General features: G+C 35.6%; 1 protein-coding gene across 6 annotated transcripts; it reads left to right on the top strand.

Moving 5' to 3' along the window:
* Positions 1-2,688: 2,688 nt before the first annotated feature.
* LOC18432404 (putative LRR receptor-like serine/threonine-protein kinase At1g06840) lies at positions 2,689-18,789 on the top strand. 6 transcript variants are annotated; one of them, XM_006842511.4, is made up of 20 exons: positions 2,689-3,063; positions 3,939-4,089; positions 4,552-4,623; positions 4,852-4,923; positions 7,763-7,906; positions 8,008-8,079; positions 8,206-8,277; positions 8,969-9,043; positions 9,158-9,226; positions 9,356-9,424; positions 9,630-9,701; positions 9,841-9,927; positions 10,342-10,410; positions 11,843-12,351; positions 12,438-12,596; positions 13,620-13,903; positions 14,747-14,798; positions 15,941-16,191; positions 17,090-17,224; positions 17,950-18,789. In XM_006842511.4, the coding sequence occupies exons 1-20, from the start codon at positions 2,964-2,966 to the stop codon at positions 18,265-18,267; spliced, it is 2,832 nt and encodes a 943-aa protein (XP_006842574.2). In that variant the 5' UTR covers positions 2,689-2,963; the 3' UTR covers positions 18,268-18,789. The 6 variants fall into 6 exon arrangements, with proteins under 6 accessions (XP_006842574.2, XP_088730147.1, XP_088730148.1 ...); XM_088874021.1 differs by having other exon boundaries at positions 2,694-2,993; XM_088874022.1 differs by having other exon boundaries at positions 2,694-2,993; positions 17,569-18,789.
* The last annotated feature ends 3,912 nt before the right edge of the window (positions 18,790-22,701 follow it).

The raw sequence follows: 22,701 nt of genomic DNA, 5'->3' as shown, positions 1-22,701 counted from the left end.
ACCCTACTTTTAAAGTATGATATTCTAATTTGTTTCTACAGCCATAATGTCAAGGAGATGTAAAGGATTTCCATTGCTTGAATTGCAATTTTTTATGAGTTATAAGGTGTGCACCCCTATCAAACCCTTGTAAACTGTAAGAACTTTGTTAAAGGGCAAACAGTATGTGGCACTAACCTGTATCTTTGTTGTCATATCTTTTCAGAAATGGCGAACTGTCCTTGTAGAGAAATATAGGAAAGGCCCTCCTTTTGAAAAGGGAAATTTATGGAATTTAACCCAACGGAGTTTAACACTTCTCCGGTATCTTTTGATTTATTTTCAAATTACCCAAGGAAAAGATCATGGTCTTGTGTGTGACTAGTTGCAAATATGGTGCAAATATGGGAAAGATGTTAAACTCTCGATCTTTAATGTGTATTTGATAAGGAAAAAATTTATATAAGTGCGAGGCTCTAAACGATCAAATTAAGGCTCACCTCAAAAACTTCACTATAAGAGGTTGTTTTTTATGCTAAAAAATTGTCAAATTGACCATCTCAACCTCAATATGCATGGACATGAGAAAAAAATGGATTTCAAGTTTTGAAAATAAGTACATCTTGTAATACATTTTTAGACCGTCAATTTTCAAGATTTTCAAGTTTCATAGATCTGCTCGATCTACACTATTTTTTAAGCTTTACATTTTATAATTAGAGATAAAAATAAATTTTAAGGCTATCACAAAGTTTTCCAGTATTGAAACCACATTTCTCGATACTATTTGAAGGTACGCTTTATTTTGATTGTTTAGAGCCTAAGCCGTGTACAAACAATACCCATTTGATAAAGCGATTGTATACAATGAGACTATTTACCTTTAATACAATGAGGTCACAATTACTTATAGCCAGGTGAAGTAAAATCTGATAGATTGGATGTGACAAATAATTCGATAAAAAATCTTTTAAACTTTGAGCTTGGTCAACAAAATAGATGCAGCTACCCAATTTCACATTCAATGGTCAAGATTAATTGTAACCGCCTTATATCAAAGGTAAATAGTGCTATTATATACTTTCTCTTTGATAAATTGCCCTTTGGAAAATTGGGGGTTGAAAAGTATTTTGTTAATGCTGGAAAACTTACCTATGGATTATCTCAACATTGAAAAACATGTTTGAAAAAAATAAATTTCAATCCTTAAAAAATGGTTGATCTTTTTGTTCTTTTGGGGGGTAATTCAATAGGGAAGACATGCCCATATCCATTTTCTCAAGTAGACTAGGAGTTAGGCTTTTGAAGGCGTAAGTGGTGGGAATAGAAGACAGGCCCTCACCTTTTTTTTCAAGTAGATTAAGAGTTAGCTTTTTGAAGTTGTTAGAGGGTGGTATTAGTGGTGAGAGTAAAACCCACTATGTGGTGACTAGAGTGTGGAGTGCTACCACCACGACCCCAATATCTTGTAATACCTTTTTGAAGTGTACATTTCAAATGGTTATAGATTTGTCCTATCAGACTATTTTTTGAGCTTCAATTTCTATAGTCAATAGTGCAAATAGGTTTGCAAGATATCACATTAATTCTTGCATGAAACCTCATTTTGTTGGAGCATGAAATGGATATTAACTAAAGGGTATGGGTTTGTATAGGGCTAAGGCCCCAAACAATCAAAGTAAGGTGCACTTTTAAACAATGTTGAAATTTATTTTTCGGTACTAAAAATATTTGTGGTGGTTTGAAACTTTATTTTTCATATCTAATTATAAAGCTTAAAGTTTAAAAAACAGTATAGATCAAATAGATCTATGAATACTTAAAAAATCTAAAAAATCGACAATCCATAAATACATCACAAGATGGACTATTTCCAATACTTGAAATCTATTTTTTCTATCGATCAAATAGATCTATGAATACTTAAAAAATCGACAATCCAGAAATACATCACAAGATGGACTATTTCCAATACTTGAAATCCATTTTTTCTAATGTCTATACATCTTAAAATTGAGATGATTAATTTGAGGATTTTGTAGCATCAAAATAACATTTTTCTAGTGGATATTTTAGGTGCCCTTTAATTTAATTGTTAGGGGCCTCGCCCTTGTATAAACCGTTTTCTTAATTAAAACATGTATTGCAAAAAAACACTACAATGGACGGGTGAACCAGCCATTTGGGAAGCAGCCACATCTTTGATTCAATCATTCAACGATTTCATAGACAATGGCGAGGATTTTATTATATAATGAGTGCGTATACTATGCTCTTGTTGGAATATATTATGCATCAATTCCCTCATCAAAAAACTTACTTGGGAAGTTTTTTCAGTCCGATTTTTGAAGCATCACCAAAAGATAATTTTTAAAATAAAAAATTTAAAATTTTGAGCTTTTTGACAGTCAGATATTGACCTTCAAAAATTAAATGGTGACCTTGAAACTTTTTTTTGTTACATTTTTGTTCTTAATATATATAGAGAGAGATCAATTTTGGAAATTTTTTTATTGAGGTTAGTATATGGTTGTTGAGGCTACATCCCTAAACTTTTAGATACTAAAATTACTCATATGAGTATTACCAACCTGAGTAATGGATAGTATGCTCCCGCGGGAGTATTAAATCTTTTAGCTCTGCGTTAGAACAATAAGGATATTGTCGCCATTTGAAATAATTATAAGGTTAAAACCAGACGGATTCAAAATCTCAAATCAGAAAGCCATGAAAATGGAGGCTTCCGTGTGAGCGCCACTGCACAATAACCATTGACGCGACCAAAAACTGTAATTTATTGGCCGTACAATCCAGGCCGTCTCACCTGCAACAAAACCCTAGAAAAGTCAAAAAGCGGCGGCTCTATAGAAAATGACGCTTTATCTCTATTTGGATCTATTCATTTACGAATTTGTCTTCCCTCATGGCGTATGCCTTACAAAGTTAGGGAGCTTCCCACTCTGGATATTTTCTAGGGTTTCGAGATGTTGGAATCAGGATCAGGGGTTTTTCAGGCAATTATCGCTTTTTCTCTCTGTTTTCTGTTGTTTTTTGGAGAAGCTCAGGTCACTAGCCCAACTGAAGGTGATCTTTCATATAATTTTGTGAAAAGTTTAGAAATTATGGCTGTGATTTGAACCTGATTGGCTTGAATTTTCTTTCATTGTGTGTCTTGAGTGAAGTTGATTTTGATTAGATTTTTTGGAAGTTTTGGAGTTTTTTCAATAAAAAATTTTGAATTTGAATAAGGCCCGATGCTGGGCCGTTGCGTCCCAGGCGCAACATGGCACGTCCCAAAAACCTTTTCAGGAGACATAGCTTGTAACAACAATTTATAGTAATACAACGTTAACATTCTCAAAAAAAAAAAAAAGATGAATTTGAATTGCCTAGGATATATCCTCATGATTCCATGGTGAAAAACTGAATTTTTTTTTTTCTGTTGTAAAAATGGGACTCATTTTTTATTCGATGCCATTCTCGAGTGTGATTTCATCCGAATTGGTTCTCTACTTAATTATGTCGAATTTTGGTCTGCTTCCGTGTAGATACAAAGCGATTTTGTGTAATATGCAAATTTTGGATTTATTTTGGCTTGCTATAATTATGATTTATTAAAGGATAATTTAATGGGATGGAATTTCTACTTATTCTGTTTCTCTTTGGATTAGTTGATTTATATAATGAAATCTACTGCTCAACTTACAAAATTTATCGGAATTATATTGCTTTCATCTTTTCCTTAAATTTGTCTTTTGGCCTTTGTAATTTGTGCCTTTGATCCTCATTCTATAATATTTTTTGTGCCATTAACAAGTTTAGGATACATGATGTTCATATTAGATTTGTTCTTGTCTTATAGCAAGCATTGGTTATATGTTTCTTGGTTTATAGCAAGTTTTGGTTAAACAAATGTTATCAGTTTTGTGGATAATATATACCGCATAATCAATTTGCAGTCTCTGCTTTACGGTCAATCAAGAGGATGTTGGCCGATCCTTTTAAAAGATTGAGAAATTGGAATAAGGGTGATCCATGTACTTCGAATTGGACTGGGATCTCATGCTTCAATGCAACTGAAGAGGATGGTTACTGGCATGTTCGAGAAGTGTATGTTCCTGGAACTTTTGTTGTGCTACATGCCATGTATTTATATCCCTTTCTTTATATGTTGATCCATTTTCCTTTCGCTAATGGGGGTAGGAAATTGAAGATGATTCTCCTAATTTAATCCAATAGCTTGAGGAAAGAAATATTGAATGCTTCAAAATCTAAATTGATATATAAACAGTAGAAGCTAGTTGGAATTGCCGATCCTATAACAAAATCTCATGGTGCACATTATATGCTTGACCATAACAACCATTTTTTAAGCTAATGCCTCTGTCAAGTATGATCGGCCATATACTTAAACTCATCAGTTGTGCTGATTGTGTACTCCGTTTTCTCTTGAGAGTGTAGATTTTGTTTTTTCTTTAATGTGTAATGGGAGTTCATTAGCCAGACTAGAATAGCATACTTATTTTTATGAGGATTTTGTTATGGGAATTTATTATCATATTTGCTTTGCAGGCTGCTGCTGGATATGAATCTCTCTGGTACCTTGGCACCTGAGATTGGTCAACTATCTTATCTAAAGATATTGTGAGTCAATGAATTCAATACTAAGGATTTGCTCTAGGCTGTCAGCTTTAGAAAATCTAGTACTTTGGCCCAATTTAACTTCAGTATCTTGCTTCTTTTCAGAAGTCATATAAATTACATTGTTTTCTTATGCTTGATTTTTGTTATGTTTCTTTCATTAATTATAAGATATGTTACAGTGTCTATTCTTATGCTGGTTCAAATAACTTTTTCTATTTCTTTTGGAAGTGATATTATGTGGAACCAAATGAGCGGCACAATACCCAAGGAGATTGGCAATGTCAAGTCTCTGGAACTCCTGTAAGTCAAATCTGGATATCATTTAGCTTTAGTTTAATATGCCTTCATGTGAAAACCATTTGATATGTATGGGTTGTGTCAAGTGAGCTACTTGGCTTTTCTAGGTTCTTTTGTTAGTTCACCTTCTCTCTCTGAGTCATTTCTTTTTGAGTGTGTCTGAATGTGTCCTTCTCTTGTTTTATAGCATAGGATATTTGACATTTTAATTATGCACATAGAACCTGATGTTTAGGGGCTACAACAAAGTGCAGTGATTTTGTTGATTGTAAGCGAGTCTTTGGGTAATTGCCTACCCTGACGGGTGCTTCACTTGCTATGAGTGGAGGTGAAGTGTACCTATAAGCGATGCTCGATATAGAGATCTGCTAAATGCAACAATTTGGAGCTATTTTGGACTAATGATGACGTCCTCTTCAACTCCTAATCAATTTAATGTACTGATGACTACAAATTTGCCACCATCGAGGATCTAGTACGAATAACTCAACTTGGGATAGATGCTAGTGTATGTCAGTATTAAGATCTTTGATTCGTCATCATTCGAGCCTTCTCCCAACTATATGGGGTTGGCTATATCATGTTCTGTCGTTCCCCCTCTATCAAGGGCCATACCCTCAACCAGACTATCAGTCACCATACCTTTTCTCACCACTTCCATCTCCCTTTACCGTTTTAGAGCCTTCTACTTGAACCAAATCACCCCTTCTAACTTGTGTTGTTCTAGGTTTGACGTTGCACATCACCAGACCACCGACATTTACTTTCCTTGATTTTATCGCCTATTGGGAGCCACCTTAAGTTGCCTCAAATGTATTCATTGTAAGTTCTATCCTTTCTCGTCTTGTCACTCATCCATCCCAACATCCTCATCTCATCTACATTGATTCTACGGATATGTTGTTTCTTGACCTCCCAACATTATGTCCTATAAAGCATGGCTCGGCATACATCCATCCGATAGAACTTCCTCTTCAGTTTTATTAGTATGCACCGATCATATAAGACTCAAGAAGCACATCTTCACTTCATCCGCCCAGCTTTATCTACGAGCAACATCTTCCTCAATCTTTCCTTTCTTACGGAGTATCGACTAAGGATATCATACATAACCTCTTTTAGGCACTTTTTTGGGTCTCAATCTTAACTAGTACCTCGTTGCTACTCTTATTATTACTAAACTTATTCCATATATTTTGTCTTAGTCTGGCTTATTCTACAACCTTTAGATTCTAAAGCATCACTACCAAAGTTCTAACTTTGCGTTTACGCCTTCTCTAGTCTCATCAATAATATAGGATGTTTGATTGACTTTAAAATTTGTAGGCAAGAAGCACAAAAACCGATTGAACTCTCGTACGAGTAGGGTAGGCTATACATGCTCCCTTAAAATTTTTTGAGTTGATACGGGTATGAAGTTCATATTTTAAACTGAAATGCATGTTGTGTTCTTGTCATTCTTGCCGAATTCCTGAAGGTTGCAGTATAATTGAAACATTGTGGGATGAATCAGCCTCGTACTCTAATTATTTGTCGATATAGTTTAAATGGATTGGTGCTTTGCTTCTCCTGGTTTGAGCTATTCCATTTTAAATTTTTGAAAACATTAATTTGGAGCTCTATTTATTTCCATCGTTGTCTTCCCTGGAACTATCACACATTCTGTAGACATTTCGCATACAATTTGATTTTTTGTGGCTGTTCACATGCTCTGCAACTTTCAAGCCTCATTAATTTTCTTCATACTTGAGTCTCAAGCTCCAATTTTCTGGAAGATATTATGATCGAGAGCTCTCCATTTTTCTCCATAAATCCTCATGCCTGAGAATTTGTTGAGCAATCTAGGAAAATTTATATATTATGCATATATTTTCAAATTTGCTACTGTATGTTTATTTTGATATGAGAGAAAGGGTAAATGCAGTATGTTCCCTTTATCCCTTATACCAGTGGCTGCACACAATTCTATTCTCAAGTGCTATACATTGTATCACTGATGAAGGGAATGACCAGGTCATGTTTTAGAGAAATTTAAATAACTTCTTCGTAATATATCTGATAATTTGCTGGGCACGATTATATAAGGGAAAGTATTTCTCGTATCCTATGATGCATGAATCTCCCCTTGTATTGTCTGATTTAGGACTTGAACCACTTCCTAAATGTTTGCAAATCTCCTTCCACCTCAAATTCATGAATGTGGGGCTCCATTAATATCGTAGATCTGATGATATTTTAGAATTGAAATGAGCAGTTCAGACATGAATGTGGACCTCCAAAAATAGTGTAGATCTGATGATCTTTAAAGAATTGAAATGAACGGTCCAGAACAAAGGGTACAAAATGGATCAATTATAAATCTTAAATTTCTTTTTTTTTTTCCTTTTGGTCCTAGCTTCATGATTCATGATCATGGTGGTCGAGATGATAGACACGTAGAATTTTGGATCCTCAATCCCTCTCTAAGATGGTTTTGGGAGGGTGGCGCAGTCCAATACGTGCGTCCCCTGGCACACCTAAACCCTACCTTTATATAGATATATAACTAGTTGGACCCAGTTTTTATTGCATGCGTTTTGTTGATGCAAGTGGATGACCATTTGCGGTAGATAACCTGTATTTATGAGTATGCATGGGAGTTCTGTGAATCTTTTAAGAATTTTAAGCAATGCACAATCCAAGAAATATATAGCAAATATTCTTGCTCTCTATCTGGTTTTCTAGGATTATTGTGCAAGCCCTATGCACGGGCTTTTTTATGTGCTACAATTCTATTTACTGGAGAGATTCGTAAGTTCTGTTGAGATGCTACAGCTTCCTATATACGTCTCTAATTGTGCAGGCTCTTGAATGGGAACCAACTCTCAGGTTCTTTGCCAGAGGAGCTTGGTTATCTTCCGAGCTTGAATCGCTTACAAATTGACCAGAATGGAATATCAGGGTCAATACCAAAGTCATTTGGAAACCTAAACAACGCGAAGCACTTGTGAGTTGTAAGTTGTATATTGCTTGTTACTGAAACTCGGTCTGGTTCGTGGCTGACCCATTTGTTTTGTTTTTCTGTTTGTAATTATGTACTGTTTGCAGTCACATGAACAATAATTCACTTAGTGGGGAAATTCCAGTGGAGATCTCCAATTTGCCTAATTTGGTTCACCTGTAAGTTCTCATCTCTTATGAAACATTTTTTTCATCTAGACTTATAAATTATTATTTGAATAGATTAAATTGTGTTTGGTTAGTAGTTGGGTGTTGATTATCTTCTATTTTTCTTGTGAATTGCAGTCTTCTGGATAATAACAATTTGACTGGACATCTTCCTCCAGAATTGTCAAACATGCCGAGGTTGCTCATTCTGTATGTTCTTATCCCCCTCTATGAAGTCATGTTGAAATTTCATTCGATTGCTTGGTATCCTGAAGTGATACCGTGAATGGTTAATCATTGCTGTAGGTTTCTAAATAGAGATCAGAGTAGGACACTGCCATTGAGTATTTACATTAACAATAAGCACTTGATCTCTCAAACATTAAAAAAAAAAGAAAAAAGAATTGATCCCCCTTATAACTCTCCGTTCTTTAAGTATTATCCCAACGTTGATTGCTTCAAGCATATTCGCAATGAGATTTATTTAATTTCACTCCTCTGTTAGCTATACCTAAAGGCTGCCCATCATGTTGTGGATGGACCATTTGGTTTTTGATAATTATCCTTTGTTATTGTATATAGTAATAGATGTTACTGTTCAGTAGTCAGTATAGAGCATATTACAGCATTGGGAAGACCTCAAACGTTGACATCCGGCCCAACCATTCTCCTAGGCATTCTAGTTCATTTCAAACATATCACATACACTGGAATTGGCTTTTGTACCTTGTTTTCTTCATGAAAGCTACTGATAATACAGGGGAGGCCACTGTTATTGGTTATGCTTGGCTGCTTTTATCCATCTATTAGTGAGAACTACAAAATTAGCCCATTAAGATGTGTACTTTGATGAATGACTTTTTTAAGTGTCTGATGTCTATTTCCTGGATTTATTTTGTAGGCAACTTGATAACAACCAATTCACAGGCAGCCACATTCCAGCCTCCTATGCTAACATGTCAAAATTGTTGAAAATGTGAGCATCTATTTGTCCCACATTACTGTATGCAATGCAGCTTCAAACTTGTGCATTTCTCCTAATCTTTATGATCCACTCACACTATGATTCTTCGCCTTTTTTACTCTATAGGAGCCTTCGGAATTGCAGCTTGCAAGGAAATATTCCCGACTTAAGTGGAATACCTCGCCTTGGTTATCTGTAAGTTCCTTTATGATACTGTGTGGAGCTAAATTCATAAAGAAATTAAATCCCTTGTAACCTTTTTTTTTTAATCACTTCCCTTTTATTTCCTATTAACATGTCTGAACATGTATCTCTGTATTTCAGGGACCTCAGCTGGAACAATCTTTCAGGACCCATTCCAACAGGAAGACTATCTTCAAACATCACTACAATGTAACTTCCCTGATATGGAGTTATCATAATAGAAACAGTATATCCCCACTTTATTATGCATGAATTGAATATCTTTTGCTATTTTAATCACGGATTGAAGTTTTCAATAGTCACCGTTGTGACTGGTTGAAAATGTAGGTAAGTGAATGATTAGCACTTAGCTCCTTAATTTTTCCCCTAACCCTAATTTTTTTCATTTATTCAGTGAATTGGCACACAACAGTCTCAATGGATCCATTCCTTCAAACTTTTCGGGCCTTCCTCTTCTGCAAAGATTGTGAGATTCCCTTTTCCAGTTTTTCTCATTCCTGTCAAAACCAATATGAATATCCAGTTGATGGCATATACAACTGCAGCTGATAACACTTCAGGTGCCACCCAGAATGCTAATCTGCATGATCTCCTCTCGTCTACAGGTCACTTTCCAGCAACAGATTGAGTGGCTCAGTTCCATCTACCACATGGCAGAATTTGTCATTTAGTGACAATGCAACTCTTGTTTTGTAAGTACTCGTTCAGAACTTTCTATCTGTTTCAGATGCTTCTTAACTTTCATTTTTCCTCTATGATCATTAGTTTCTCCATTTTTTCTCTGTATATGTAATTATATATATATAACATACATACATGTATACATATTACAATAAGCGGGATTCAGAGTTCAGTGTGTATATGTGTGTAGGGTTTCCTATAAAGGAGATTTTATTTTCTTTTTTTGTCTTCTTTATTCTTAGTTGTAAATTTCTTTCAGCCTTTATATGTAATGGATTTTGTTCATTCATTTAGTAGCAATATGGATTTCTTCTTTACAAAGGGACTTCCATCTTTACAATGTACACTTATTTCTCATTATTGTTATACTGCTTGCATAAAATCTGTTCTCCTCATGCTTGAATTCTTGTGCTTGAACCATGCAGGGATTTCCGAGACAACTTGCTTTCAGATGTTTCTGCCTTGTTGAATCCTCCAGCAAATGTTACCATTGAGTAGGGTTACCTTTTGCTTGTAATTTTGTCTCAAATTTTTTTGATATATTGATTAGTTTAGTTGAGGTCATTGTTAATTGAATTGAAAGAATATATGACTTTATTGTTATCTCATCATCATCATTTTAGCCTTTTCCGAATTGGGTCGGCTATGACTTTATTATTATCTAATGAGAACAAATTTATTGTATCTTCTATGGGAATAACATGTATTGTAATTAGATGCATGTTTAAGTTTGTAATATGCATCTGGACTCTATGTACAAGTTTTCTGACTTACGCATCTCTGTTGCTTGGCTTCGTAAACACACACTACATTTTTGTGTAAGAAATGTCCGCCCTTATGTCACAAAGCGGATTTAGAAAGCTTCCATCGATTTGCAAGTGGCAGTGATGAAGGATTTAAAGTCGCGGTTGACATTCAGCTGTGGAAAGGCGTAGTACATGTTTACATGCTGAGTGCCAGGCTTTGCATCAATTTTTTGTCATTGCTGTTGGCAAATGGTAAAAAATACCTTACCTCTAGTTCAGGACATCATGTGGCTTTAAAGGACTAAAGGGGTTAAAATCAGTTTGATGTCTTTCTCTTGCAACACCTTGGAAGTGTGGTGCTACCAGTCAGCCTTCACTATTGCTGTGGCAGCTGCCTTGAAATCTTCCTTTTTCTTTTGCTTGGGGGTATATTGCACATTCTGAGGTCGCCTAGCTAGTTACCCTACTTCTTCTGCAAAACATCATGCATAAGCTTTGCAGGCTGAGTTTATTGTTGAATAAATTGCCAATGACGTGAGACTCTTTATCGAAGTTCTCATCACTGAAAGTGCACACCATGTAGAAATATAATATTAAAAGAGCCTAGCCATGCTTTCTTTTATTGGTACTTGCATTCATCATTGTAGATAAAAGTTAAGGGGCTGTCACTTGGTGTGACGGTGAAAGGCTCGGGTAGCCAGCGCAAGAGCGTGGGTTCGAGTCTTGAGAGCGGCCACTTTGTGCATAAGCCAATGGTTAGGACCGTTTCCCGCCCACCCCTCCCAGGACCCTGCTTAGGCGGGACCAGCAACGGGTTACGACCCTTTTTATTGTAGATAAAAATTCTCTCACCAGTAACTTTTATAGAGAACATTTATCTGCTTAATTTGTATTACCAAATACGAATAATACAGCTGCCATTGTACTAGGGTGTGGTGAAGTAATTTCCAAATCAAACTAGGCGTACCCCACTTTGAGCCAGATTTTTCCCAGATATTCTCTCTCATTATATTTGCTGACATACCTTGTGTAATGAGCACCAGTATGCTTCTTATGCTTTTATGTTCAAAATCAACATATATGGTTACAATTTGTATTATTATTGGACTTGCTACTACTTGGAACTTTCAGTTAAATATATTTCAAGCTCAAAATGCTTATGACGGGTGCCATTATACAGGCTTCAAGGAAATCCAGTTTGCACGAACTCCAACAGGCTCAGTATTTCCCATTTCTGTGTTTCTCAGGCTCAAAGAAATGACGAAAAGAATAGCAATGAACAAATTGGTTGCCCACCTCATGCATGCCCTACAGAGAGCAATTTTGAATATGTTCCTGAATCACCAGTGCCGTGCTTTTGTGCAGCACCTATTGAAGTTGGATATCGGTTAAAAAGTCCAGGAATTTCATCTTTCTCTCCCTATGAGACATATTTTGAAACGTACATCACGTCTGGTCTAAACCTAGCGTCTTATCAGCTAGACATCGATTCTTATTTTTGGGAACATGGTCCTAGATTAAGGATGTTGCTGAAACTTTTTCCTCAATTCGATAACCACTCTAACACTTTCAATTTAAGTGAAGTTCGAAGAATACAAGAATTGTTTACTGGGTGGACTATTCATCATAGTGATGTATTTGGGCCGTACGAATTGCTTAATTTCACTCTCAAGGGACCATATGCAAATAGTATGTTTCAACATTTCTTTTTAGCCCCTCAGTTTCTTTTAACTATCACATTAGACTGGTGATCTGACATATTCTTACTATTACAGTGGTTCTTGAGTCTCCAAAGTCAGGAATTGGCATGGGTGCTATACTCGGTATTATACTAGGAGCTGGTGCTGTTATAGTTCTACTGTCTGCAATCATCTGTCTGCTCGTCATGAAAAGGCATACACGATACCACCATGGTATCTCAAGCAAACATCTATGTGAGATTTCTAACTCCCTCTCAAAGTGCAATAAATGTTCTGAGGTCGGTTTTGAAGAAAACTGATAATGGATTATTTATTTCAAGTAAGGTTTTCAGGGTTTCCTTAACTTCTGTGTACTGCATATATTCTGTATCATATGTTCCATTGTGACATTTTTTAGGAAGTCTGCTCAAGTAAAGGTGCTGTTGCAGTTGTGAGTTGTGACTAACCTAAGGAGCACTGCATACTTTTGATAGTAGTAACTGTATAAAAAGTATAGGTTTCATAGAGTCAGTTTCCTACATAGAAATCACGATTAAATTTATGGGAATCTGTGAGGAGTTGCACTATTTGTCTGGGCACTACCATGGTGTTGCTTTCTTTTGTTGTGAAAAATATCTGGGTGTAGAAAGACAATGATACCATTGAAGTCTTGTGGTAGACTTCACGCTGTCCCCATTTAACTTCATCATCATCCGAGTGTTATCCCAACTATAAAATAATATGAAAACTATCTCCCATTTTTGGATTCGGATAACAAAAAAATTTATGTAGATATTTATAACCATAGGTTCATGTCCCTCACGTACTAGGAAAAAAGTGTCCCTAATTAGTTGCGATTGAGATTGAAATTTAAAACCAAGTAGACTAGTCCAAAAGTAGAGAATGCAAAAGAATCAATAGTGTTCTGGGTGGATGTTACCGAGCCATATCTACCAAAATTGTTATTCTGCTCTTATCTAATAAGGGAACACTTGGAAGCAAATTGCGTAATTTCTAAGAGTTTGTCAAACAATACTTTGCTATCTTTTCCGATTTGAGCATTTGATGTACTGCTCGATTACAAGAAGGCCTTTTCTTTTTCTCTTACCTGTATCTTTTCTTCTTGCATTTTACTTTTTAATCCTTTACATTATACTAAATATTGCTTGATTAACATATGACCACTGCTAAAATAGAAATCAAAACGTTGAACTGGTGTCAAATGCTACAGGTTGGGAATTATATAGCGATAAATATGCCTTGTTTTATCTTTTGCAGTGTCAAAGTCCCCTATCAAAGTTGATGGTGTCAAAGATTTTACATATGAAGAGATGGTTCTGGCTACAAACAATTTTAGCAGGTCCACACAAGTTGGTCTAGGAGGATATGGTAGGGTCTATAAAGGCCTTCTAGCAGATGGTACAGTAGTTGCTATAAAACGTGCAGAGGAAGGTTCTCTGCAGGGCCAGAAAGAGTTCCTCACAGAACTTGAGTTACTGTCAAGGGTGCATCATCGTAACTTGGTGTCTCTTGTTGGTTATTGTGATGAAGCCAGTGAAGAGGTATATTCGCTTTTTAAAGTTTCTAGATTTGGGATTTCCTATATTCTTTTCTACATTATGATATACCCCTTTGAAGCATGCATCAGTTTGCCTGACAAAGTGTCAGCTAGGCATTGCTCCACATCTATTGTCTATCTGAACAGTTTCTCTCTCATTTTTTAGTAAAATTGTTTTATCTTCTTGAAAAATACATGCAGTATTCCAGTTATTGCATTAATTAAAATGCTCATTAGGTTTTTCATGGCAAACCCTTGCATCAGTTTATCTTAAGTATTATGCGGAAATATTTGAGTGCCAACTGAGCTGCTTTGGATTTTTATGAAGTACTCATGTAGTTATGATCTTATGAATACATTTTGGTAGTATGCATCAGGTGCTATGCTTGTATAGAGCCTATTAATTCTCAGCACATACCCTTTTGAGTCATGGTATCATCAGTTCTTGCTGAAGTAACAGCTTTCCAAATAACCATCAAACCAAAAGAAGGTGTTGGAGCTATGTGTTTTAACTGAATTTCTGTCTAACTGGTTATAAAGTATGCGCTTCCCTAGTAGCAAAGGCTTGCAGGAGTCAGTGATGGAATGTATGTGTCTAGACGTATTCTTCAGAACATTGAATGGAGGCATCTATAGTTCCAAATGCCAATGGTATCGGATATTTCTGCATTTTATGAGGGTTTGTCAAGTGAAACCAGTGGCATCTGGCCGCACCATGCCAAACCAGACTGATGCTTGAAACCCTTGATTAGCCTGAAAATCAAGCTAAACTGTTTTATTTATGCTGCTGATAATGGATATATGAAATGTTGTTAGTTCTAATAGCAACTTAATTTTCTGTATGTAGATGCTGGTTTATGAGTTCATGCCAAATGGAACACTACGTGATCACCTTAGAGGTATCTCTCTGATCTTTTCTAGATTTTTATTAGCATGTATTAGCATGACTTTTCTGGTGCTGGAACTTTCTCACCGAACTTTCTCTTATCCAGTTTTGTATTTTCATGTTGTTGATGTTGTTCTTTCGTGTTTCATCAGCAAGACATACGGAAAATATAACAGCAATATTTGTTCGTAGTCTCTTGTATCTCAGGCAGCTACTGAGGAACCTCATGTTTAGACATGGTCCAGCATGTACTTGGACACCTGACGGGCATAAATATTCTTACAGAGAAACATAAGCTGCAGCTAAAATTTGGAAATCTATATTCAGTCCATCTGAAATCAGTGTTTCAAAAAGTGCTAGGCGGCACCTAGGCGGTCGGGGGGGTCAAGGCCGCCCGGCGCCCAGGTGGGTGCCCAAAACTTGGGTGGCCTAGTAAAATTTGTTTTTTTTTGGTTTTCTCTGTCTAAAATAGCCTCTAATGGGTTTAGATTTCAAATGAACCTAAAACCCACAATTTTACCCCTTTAGTATTAAAAAAATGACCCAAAAATACCCTCAAGGAGCTGCATTTCCGTCCCTGGGCCCTCCGCCTAGGCGAGCTTCCGGGTGGCTAGGCGGGCGCCCAGGGATATCCGCCTAATTTGGCCGCCTAGACCTGGGCGATGCGCCCAGGCCTTCCGAACAGCCTAGGCGGCCACCTAGGCACTGGGCGGTTGGCTTTTTAAAACTATGTCTAAAATAGAAACAAAATATTTGCTCATATTTTATCTTTATAGAATTGTGTGCACTCTTATGCATCCATATGCACTTGGACTACACATGCATGTGAACTAGAACGAATTCTCATGATCACCAGAGAATACACCCTACATCATTAGAGTCTTATCCTAACTATTTGTGCCACATAGCAACTCAGTAACTCAAGATCATAAATGAATACATGAGAAAATGTTTGTATCTATTTTATTGGGATTGTTATTATTGTCAGCACCACAAATCCTCATCGGCTTTTGCAGTGTATTCAAGTGGTTATATCTGCATAAAAATACATACATTCGATTACTTATTTCCTTAAGTTTTACTGACCATCTCTCTGTTGAACGCCAGCTAGTCCTTGTATTTATTGGTCATTGTTTCTGTTTTTGCCTATGACAGGAAAATCAAAGGAACCTTTGGGTTTTGCTAGGAGGTTACGCATAGCATTAGGCTCAGCTCGAGGCATACTCTACCTACACAACGAAGCCAATCCGCCTATATTCCACCGTGACATTAAAGCAAGCAACATTTTATTGGACTCAAAATTTGTCGCCAAAGTTGCAGATTTTGGACTCTCAAGGCTTGCCCCAGTTTCAGATCTTGATGGCAGTGCTCCAGATCACGTTTCCACCGTGGTGAAAGGCACTCCAGTAAGATTATTCTTGATACTTAATATTGGTTTGTGTAGAATCCTTGGTGATTTGTGATGCTGTGATGTCTAATATACTAATGTTGGTAATTGATTTTGGTTTTCTGTTTTATTGGAGAAGCTAGAAAGAAATTAGGTTTTGAGGATTTTCGCATACACAAATGTTTCAAATTTTATTAGTGAAAGTTAGGTTTTGTGAAAACAAGGGAAAGTATAAAATGGTCCAACAGACAAAAATATATGGTAGCCCGGGCTATATCTACCGTGATTGTCACTTGTGGATGCTTGGAGATTGATTGTGTCCATGTTCCTATGGGGCCTAGTTGGACTGATCACCAACCATATGTCAATGGGAATGCACTGCACATGTAGACATGGACTACAATATCCTATTCTCTAGTTAAATATGATTTACTTCCCAAGAGTTTAATAATGGCTTCTGCACTCTCCTCAGTAATAAGCTTTAGGATCCTGGCATTTGACAGTGCAATGACTCCGACACTGGACTATCATATCCTATTCGCCATTTAAATATGTTTTACTTCCCTAGAGTTTAATAATGGCTTCTGCACTCTGCTCAGTAATGAGCTTTAGGATCCTGGCATTTGACAGTGCAATGACTCCGACACTGATTAGTTTTAGAAACTTCGGAACATGCATATTAGTTCTATAGTCTCCAAAGTCCAAACTTGAAACATCATCCTTTTTTCAATAAATCTCCTTGCTTGCCATCATTATGAGTTTTTTATGCTTCATATATGTATCTTTTTTCTCTCGCATAAAATTGTTTTTGTTATAGTGTTCGTCTTAGACTGCCAACTGATGCTCTTTTATGGATTAGACTATTGGCTCTTTATTATCCAAAGATATGATAGGTTATAATGGGGCTTTGATGACAGGGTTATCTGGATCCAGAATACTTCTTAACCCACAAATTGACGGATAAAAGCGATGTTTATAGTTTGGGAGTCGTGTTTCTTGAGATCTTGACTGGGATGCGTCCAATTTCTCATGGCAAGAACATTGTTCGAGAGGTAAGACAGACTGATTATAGTGCATGTTGAGGACCTCGACTCATCTTCCCATGTTGATTCTCTTTCTTCTTCCCTTTTTTAATTTGTTTCCTCCAAATATGTCAATCAGGAGAGGATTGTAGTTACTTCAGTTTTCCTTTGTGTTATGTAGGATCAACTTAGTTGGGATTGACACCTATCCTAATGCCTTCACATCATGAAATCTCGAAACCATTATCTAAAATAAAAAGGGCTTCCTGAAATCTTAAAAATAAAATATTTTTTAACCTGATATATATTTCTTTTATTATTTCAACATATTAATTTTTTTTTTTTTTTTTTTTGGGTGTGTTTTGGGGCAGCAGGGAAGAAGCGTCAAAGAGAGATGCAAGGGGGCTTTCTGGGTGATTTCATTTTATATTTTCATTATTTTTTTCTGAACTCTTCCTTGCATGTACACATAAATCTTCTCCTCCTATCCTACCTATGAGAATTCAAACCCCTTCCCAAAAACCCCAATAGGTTGGGCCCCCCAGCCAAGCCATCAAATATGTGAAAAAAACAAAATGGTTATTAAGGAAAATATCAGACTTGAAATATTTTGATAATTTTGCTACACTTACATGGTAGCCACCATGATTATCATTATTCATCATCATCATTCTCAGAGAGAGATGAGTTAATCATGGCTCCCTTATATATTGTGGTCTAAAAATAATGAAACCCGCATGTCCTCTTACTTTTAGGTGAATACTGCCTATCAATCAGGCACATTGTCCTCAATTATAGACCAGCAAATGGGTTCATACCCTTCAGAATGCTTGGACCAATTCATGAAGTTGGCTTTGCGATGCTGCCTTGAGGACACAATGGCCCGCCCCTCCATGGCTGAAGTGGTTCAAGAACTCGAGAACATTTGGAAAATGACACCGGATTGTGACTCGACCCCCCCAGATTCTGTCAGCATCTCCACTGGGAACCCTAGTTCTCCAGCCTCCGAATCATATAATGGTTATGGCAGCGATCATATAAGCGGCGTTGTTCCCAATATCAATCCACGTTGAGGTGATCATCATGTTTATTGTTGCACAAGCACACTTAACTTCGGAGTCCGATGACCCATCCCCTAGTATGTATGTATGGATGAACACATACATACAGACTTTTAGGGTTCTTCTGTTCTGTGACCCATCTCTGGTAAGTATGTATGTATGTGTGGGACCCATATTTATTTATGCATACGTTCTTTGGAGATATCATGCACTAGAACATACCCATGCACAGATGCATTCTTAGGAAGTTCTTTTATGACTCGACAACTAGCCTGTATGCATGCATGTATCCATGCATGTTGAAATCTGTGTATATTGTATGTTGCACTGGTTACGTGTATTCGGATATTCTAATTCCATTTTGCTCCTATTTTAGTGAGTATAGACTCAAAGACTTTTTAACTGTATGATACATTCTTTATCTGTGTATATTTTATCTTCAATGTGACAGTAATCTTTTAGTAATTGTTGTACTGGTGAAGCAAATTAATGATGGATGATCATATTATCATAAGGCAAGCACACTTTTCAGAATTGAGACCTCTTGTACAATTTCGTTTCTTTTTTTTTCTTTTTTCTTTTTTTTTTGTACAATTGAGACCTCTTGTACAAATGAGAAATGGATGATCATATTTCGTTTCCTTTTTTTTTTTTTTTAAGGGGGGGGGGGGGGGGCACATTGCAATGTCACTAAATTACACTTGAGGGTATTTTTTAATTTCTACATCAATTAAGTACATCCTAAAAAAAAAAAAACATTGAAAATTTTCCTAATTGCTTGTCAAAAAACCTCTAGTTGTTCTGGTTTTCTAATACCGAATAGGCAAATAAGGGGTATTTGAGAATTTTTTAGGATGTACCTTATTGATATGGAAAATCAAAAGCACACGCACAAGTGAAATTTGTAATCTTTTGACAAAGGCTTTTGACCTTTTTTTTTTATATTTTCTCGAGTTTCTTTTGTGATAGTTCCAAATTCGAACTTGGATGTGGTGTTGCAATTGGTAGCACCTTGACCAATCAAACCCAAGACCAAGCTTAAACTATTGGCTTTAAAAGTTGGAAAAAAACTTTGACGATGACGATGATTGTTGAAATTTACCCATATAAGGGGATTGCGCATCACACCCATACCAAAGTGAGTTATTAAGACCTGCCATCCATCGTCTATGCTTATCAACGGATGGTGGAGATGAGCTCTTGTTCCACTGACGAATAATATGTTTAAAATCTGGGGGAAATGCTTCATCACATATTTCTTGATAAGTGTAGATGGTGAATGGTCAATACAGCTACCTTGTACAGTGTTCCGCACGTGTTGGATATTTCCCCCTATTCAGTGGGTGTTGTCGATAAGGGCACGTGTGGTTTGATCTAGCACCAAGGGAAACTTTTATATGCAGCACCACCCACACGTTAAAAACACATGTGATTGCTATTCGTTTCGTGGTTGTTCGAACTAAATGGATGGTTTGACAGTTTTCTTTTCATAATATTACATACTTGTTTTTTTTTTTTTTTTATAAATCATTTGGACAAAAAATTTGGGGTGTGCCCACTCGAGGTGCCCACCTAATAAAAATGAATAATATTTTTTATGATAAAATAATATGTGACCAAAATATACATGTAAGTTGTAGGCATATTTTAGTTATTTATTTTTATCTCATAACATTTGTCCTTATTTTTATTAAGTATGCTCCCTATGAAAAGTGGGCTATCCAAAAATTTATGTCAAAATAATTTATAAAATAGTAAAAATCAAATGGTATATACTTTTAGCTGCCCAATCAAGATCGACATTAAGAGGCCAACTTGTGACATAATGAACAAAAACCATTTCAAAGTATATAAAATTGGGAGATTGAGAATGGTAGTCAATTATGTTTTACATGCGAGTGTGGCATTGATAACCAATGTTACTAGAAAATTTATTTTTGGACTAAAACTTAAAGAGGAAAATAATCAAAGTGAAATTTGATTATTCTTGATGAGAAAAAAAATTTGATTATTCTTGATGAGAATTAGAAAAAATAGGCAAAGAAGAGGTCAAAACATTAGATAAAGGAAAATGGTTTGGTAGGGCTGCAGCACTATCAAAATAAGTAAAGTCTCACCTTATAACTCATCAAAAATTGCAACTCAAAACATTAGAAAAACTTTACATCAATCATCTCGGCTTTGATCATTACGATTGTGAAAAAAAATGGATTTCAAGCTCAAAAAAGTGTATATTGTAACAAATTATCAAGACCGTCCATTTTACCCTAAGAATAAACGTTCAAAGATCCACATATTTGTACCATTTTTTTAGTTTCAAATTTAATTTTTGATATTAGAAATTGATTTTAGAGCCATCATGGTGATGTCCGTTACCAAAAGTGCTCTCCGGAAGAAGATTTGAGGCCAGGCTATATTTTGTTTTCATAAAGCTAAAGCTTAGGCCGTACACAAACTTCATCCATAAAGGAAAATAACTCTATTTAGAGGTGCGATCAAGTAGATATAGCTCCACCTGAACCATATAGAGAGAAAGCTTCCACCATCTGATCAGATTGATGGATGTTAATGGTTAGGTGTGGGACTAACAACTTGGGTGATGTTATGTTTTAGCAAGATAACATGTCCTGGTCTCTCTCCAAAACCATTGAATCTTCTTCCATCAGAATGGGTTAGACTGGTCTTTGTTATCAGTAATTTCAATCGTTGCATCAGTCGATAATAGTGTCCTACATGTTGCTCTGGGAGCATATTGTACACTTGTTCTCCTGGATAGAAACAAATTTTAGAAAAAAATTAAAATTTGATATTCGAGGTATACCTTAGAATCATCGAATAATTTATGGAATGATGACTTTTTTTTTCATTTCGTTGTAGTGTTTTATAAAGGAAAAAACTAATGGGTGCAATTTGTATAGAGCCGAGGCTCTAAACAATCAAAGTAAAGCGCACCTTCAAATAGTATCGAGAAATGTGGTTTCAAAAGTGAAAATATTTTTGATAGCCTTCAAATATATTTTCATCACTAATTATAAAATTTAAAGCTTCAAAAATAGCATAGCTCCAGCAGATCTATGAAAACTATAAAATCTTTACAATTGACGGTCAAAAAATACATTACAATATGCACTATTTCCAAAACTTGAAATTTATTTTTTTCTTATGTCCATGTATCTTGAGGTCGATATAATCAGTTTGAGTTTATGTGAGCATCAAAACAACCTCTTCTCTTGAATTTTTTGAGGTGTGGTCGAGATGATCAATTTGAACTTATTTGAGCATCAAAACAACCTCTTGGTGTTATATAAACTTTTTCTAAAACTAATTTATGTTACTAAGCCACGGTCCCTACGATTTTCTATGTAATTACGTAATTTAATACATATGTAATTACGTAATTTAGTAAAAAAAATTTAAAAGAAGAAGAATTCTATATTAGTCATTTAGCATTGGAATTGATGTTGTTGAGTTATCATATGATAGTTAATAAAAAATAAGAATAAATACAATTCAAACAGATGTAACCTTGAACACATTTTTTGCAATGACTTGGCACAAAAGAAACTGAGACTGACTTTTTATAAAAGAAAATGCTAGGTCCTTCCTCTATTTATTGATGATAGAAAACCTTTAAATTTAAAAGAATAACAAAATCCAATATTTCTAGGAAATCCCATTAGTTCAACCTCAAACTGGTTTGGAAAGTGATGGAACGTTTCATTTCTGAATAAACAAGAAAACAATCTTCTCACACTCGCATATTTAGATACTAAAAAACAATCTTCTCACCCAAAAACCATAAAACTATCTTCTCACTCTTGCTAATCTTCTCGCCTCTGCAAGGTCAATTGTTCTGGTTTAATATCTTTATTTCTAATATTTTTTATATATAAATGCTGATTGTTTTTTATTTAAGGGAATACTCTAGTTTCAAAGGCTATAATGAGGAAAATATGATATGGACGAAAAAAAATTCAGCAATCAATAGAAGCCATAAAAACCATGTAAATTTCACTCAAATTTATGCAAATTAGTTTTTTATTTTATTGTAAAGTTGTATTACTTATCTCATCGATTTCATCCATCCCCATCATTTTTCCATATCAATATCCTCCAATCTCTCATGATAATTTTTATAAATATTTGACCGCAGTATAAAATGCAATAGGATACAATTTATCCATAGCTTGTTGGTATAGTGGCACATTCGATAGTGTTTGTGAACATTATTAACTCACAATGAAGTTGTTGCAGGTTGTTAATCCTCTCGGCATGAAAGCAAAGATATAATCATAATGTCATGCTATATCAGCTCTACAATATGTTTTTATGTAATAATTAATATGTTTAGTTTATAGGTACATAATTCTAAGTATACTTGCATAATACTTAAAAATTGTGTTTTCTTGATTACATAAAAGGAATGAACAAGAATATGATTTTTTC

The sequence above is a fragment of the Amborella trichopoda genome, chromosome 8 (assembly GCF_054954075.1).
Source record: "Amborella trichopoda isolate Santa Cruz 75 chromosome 8, AtrichopodaSantaCruz75HAP2 v2.0, whole genome shotgun sequence".
Classification (NCBI taxonomy): Eukaryota; Viridiplantae; Streptophyta; class Magnoliopsida; order Amborellales; family Amborellaceae; genus Amborella; species Amborella trichopoda.
Note: the sequence above shows the minus strand (reverse complement) of the source record. Positions and strands in the feature narration are given on the sequence as shown.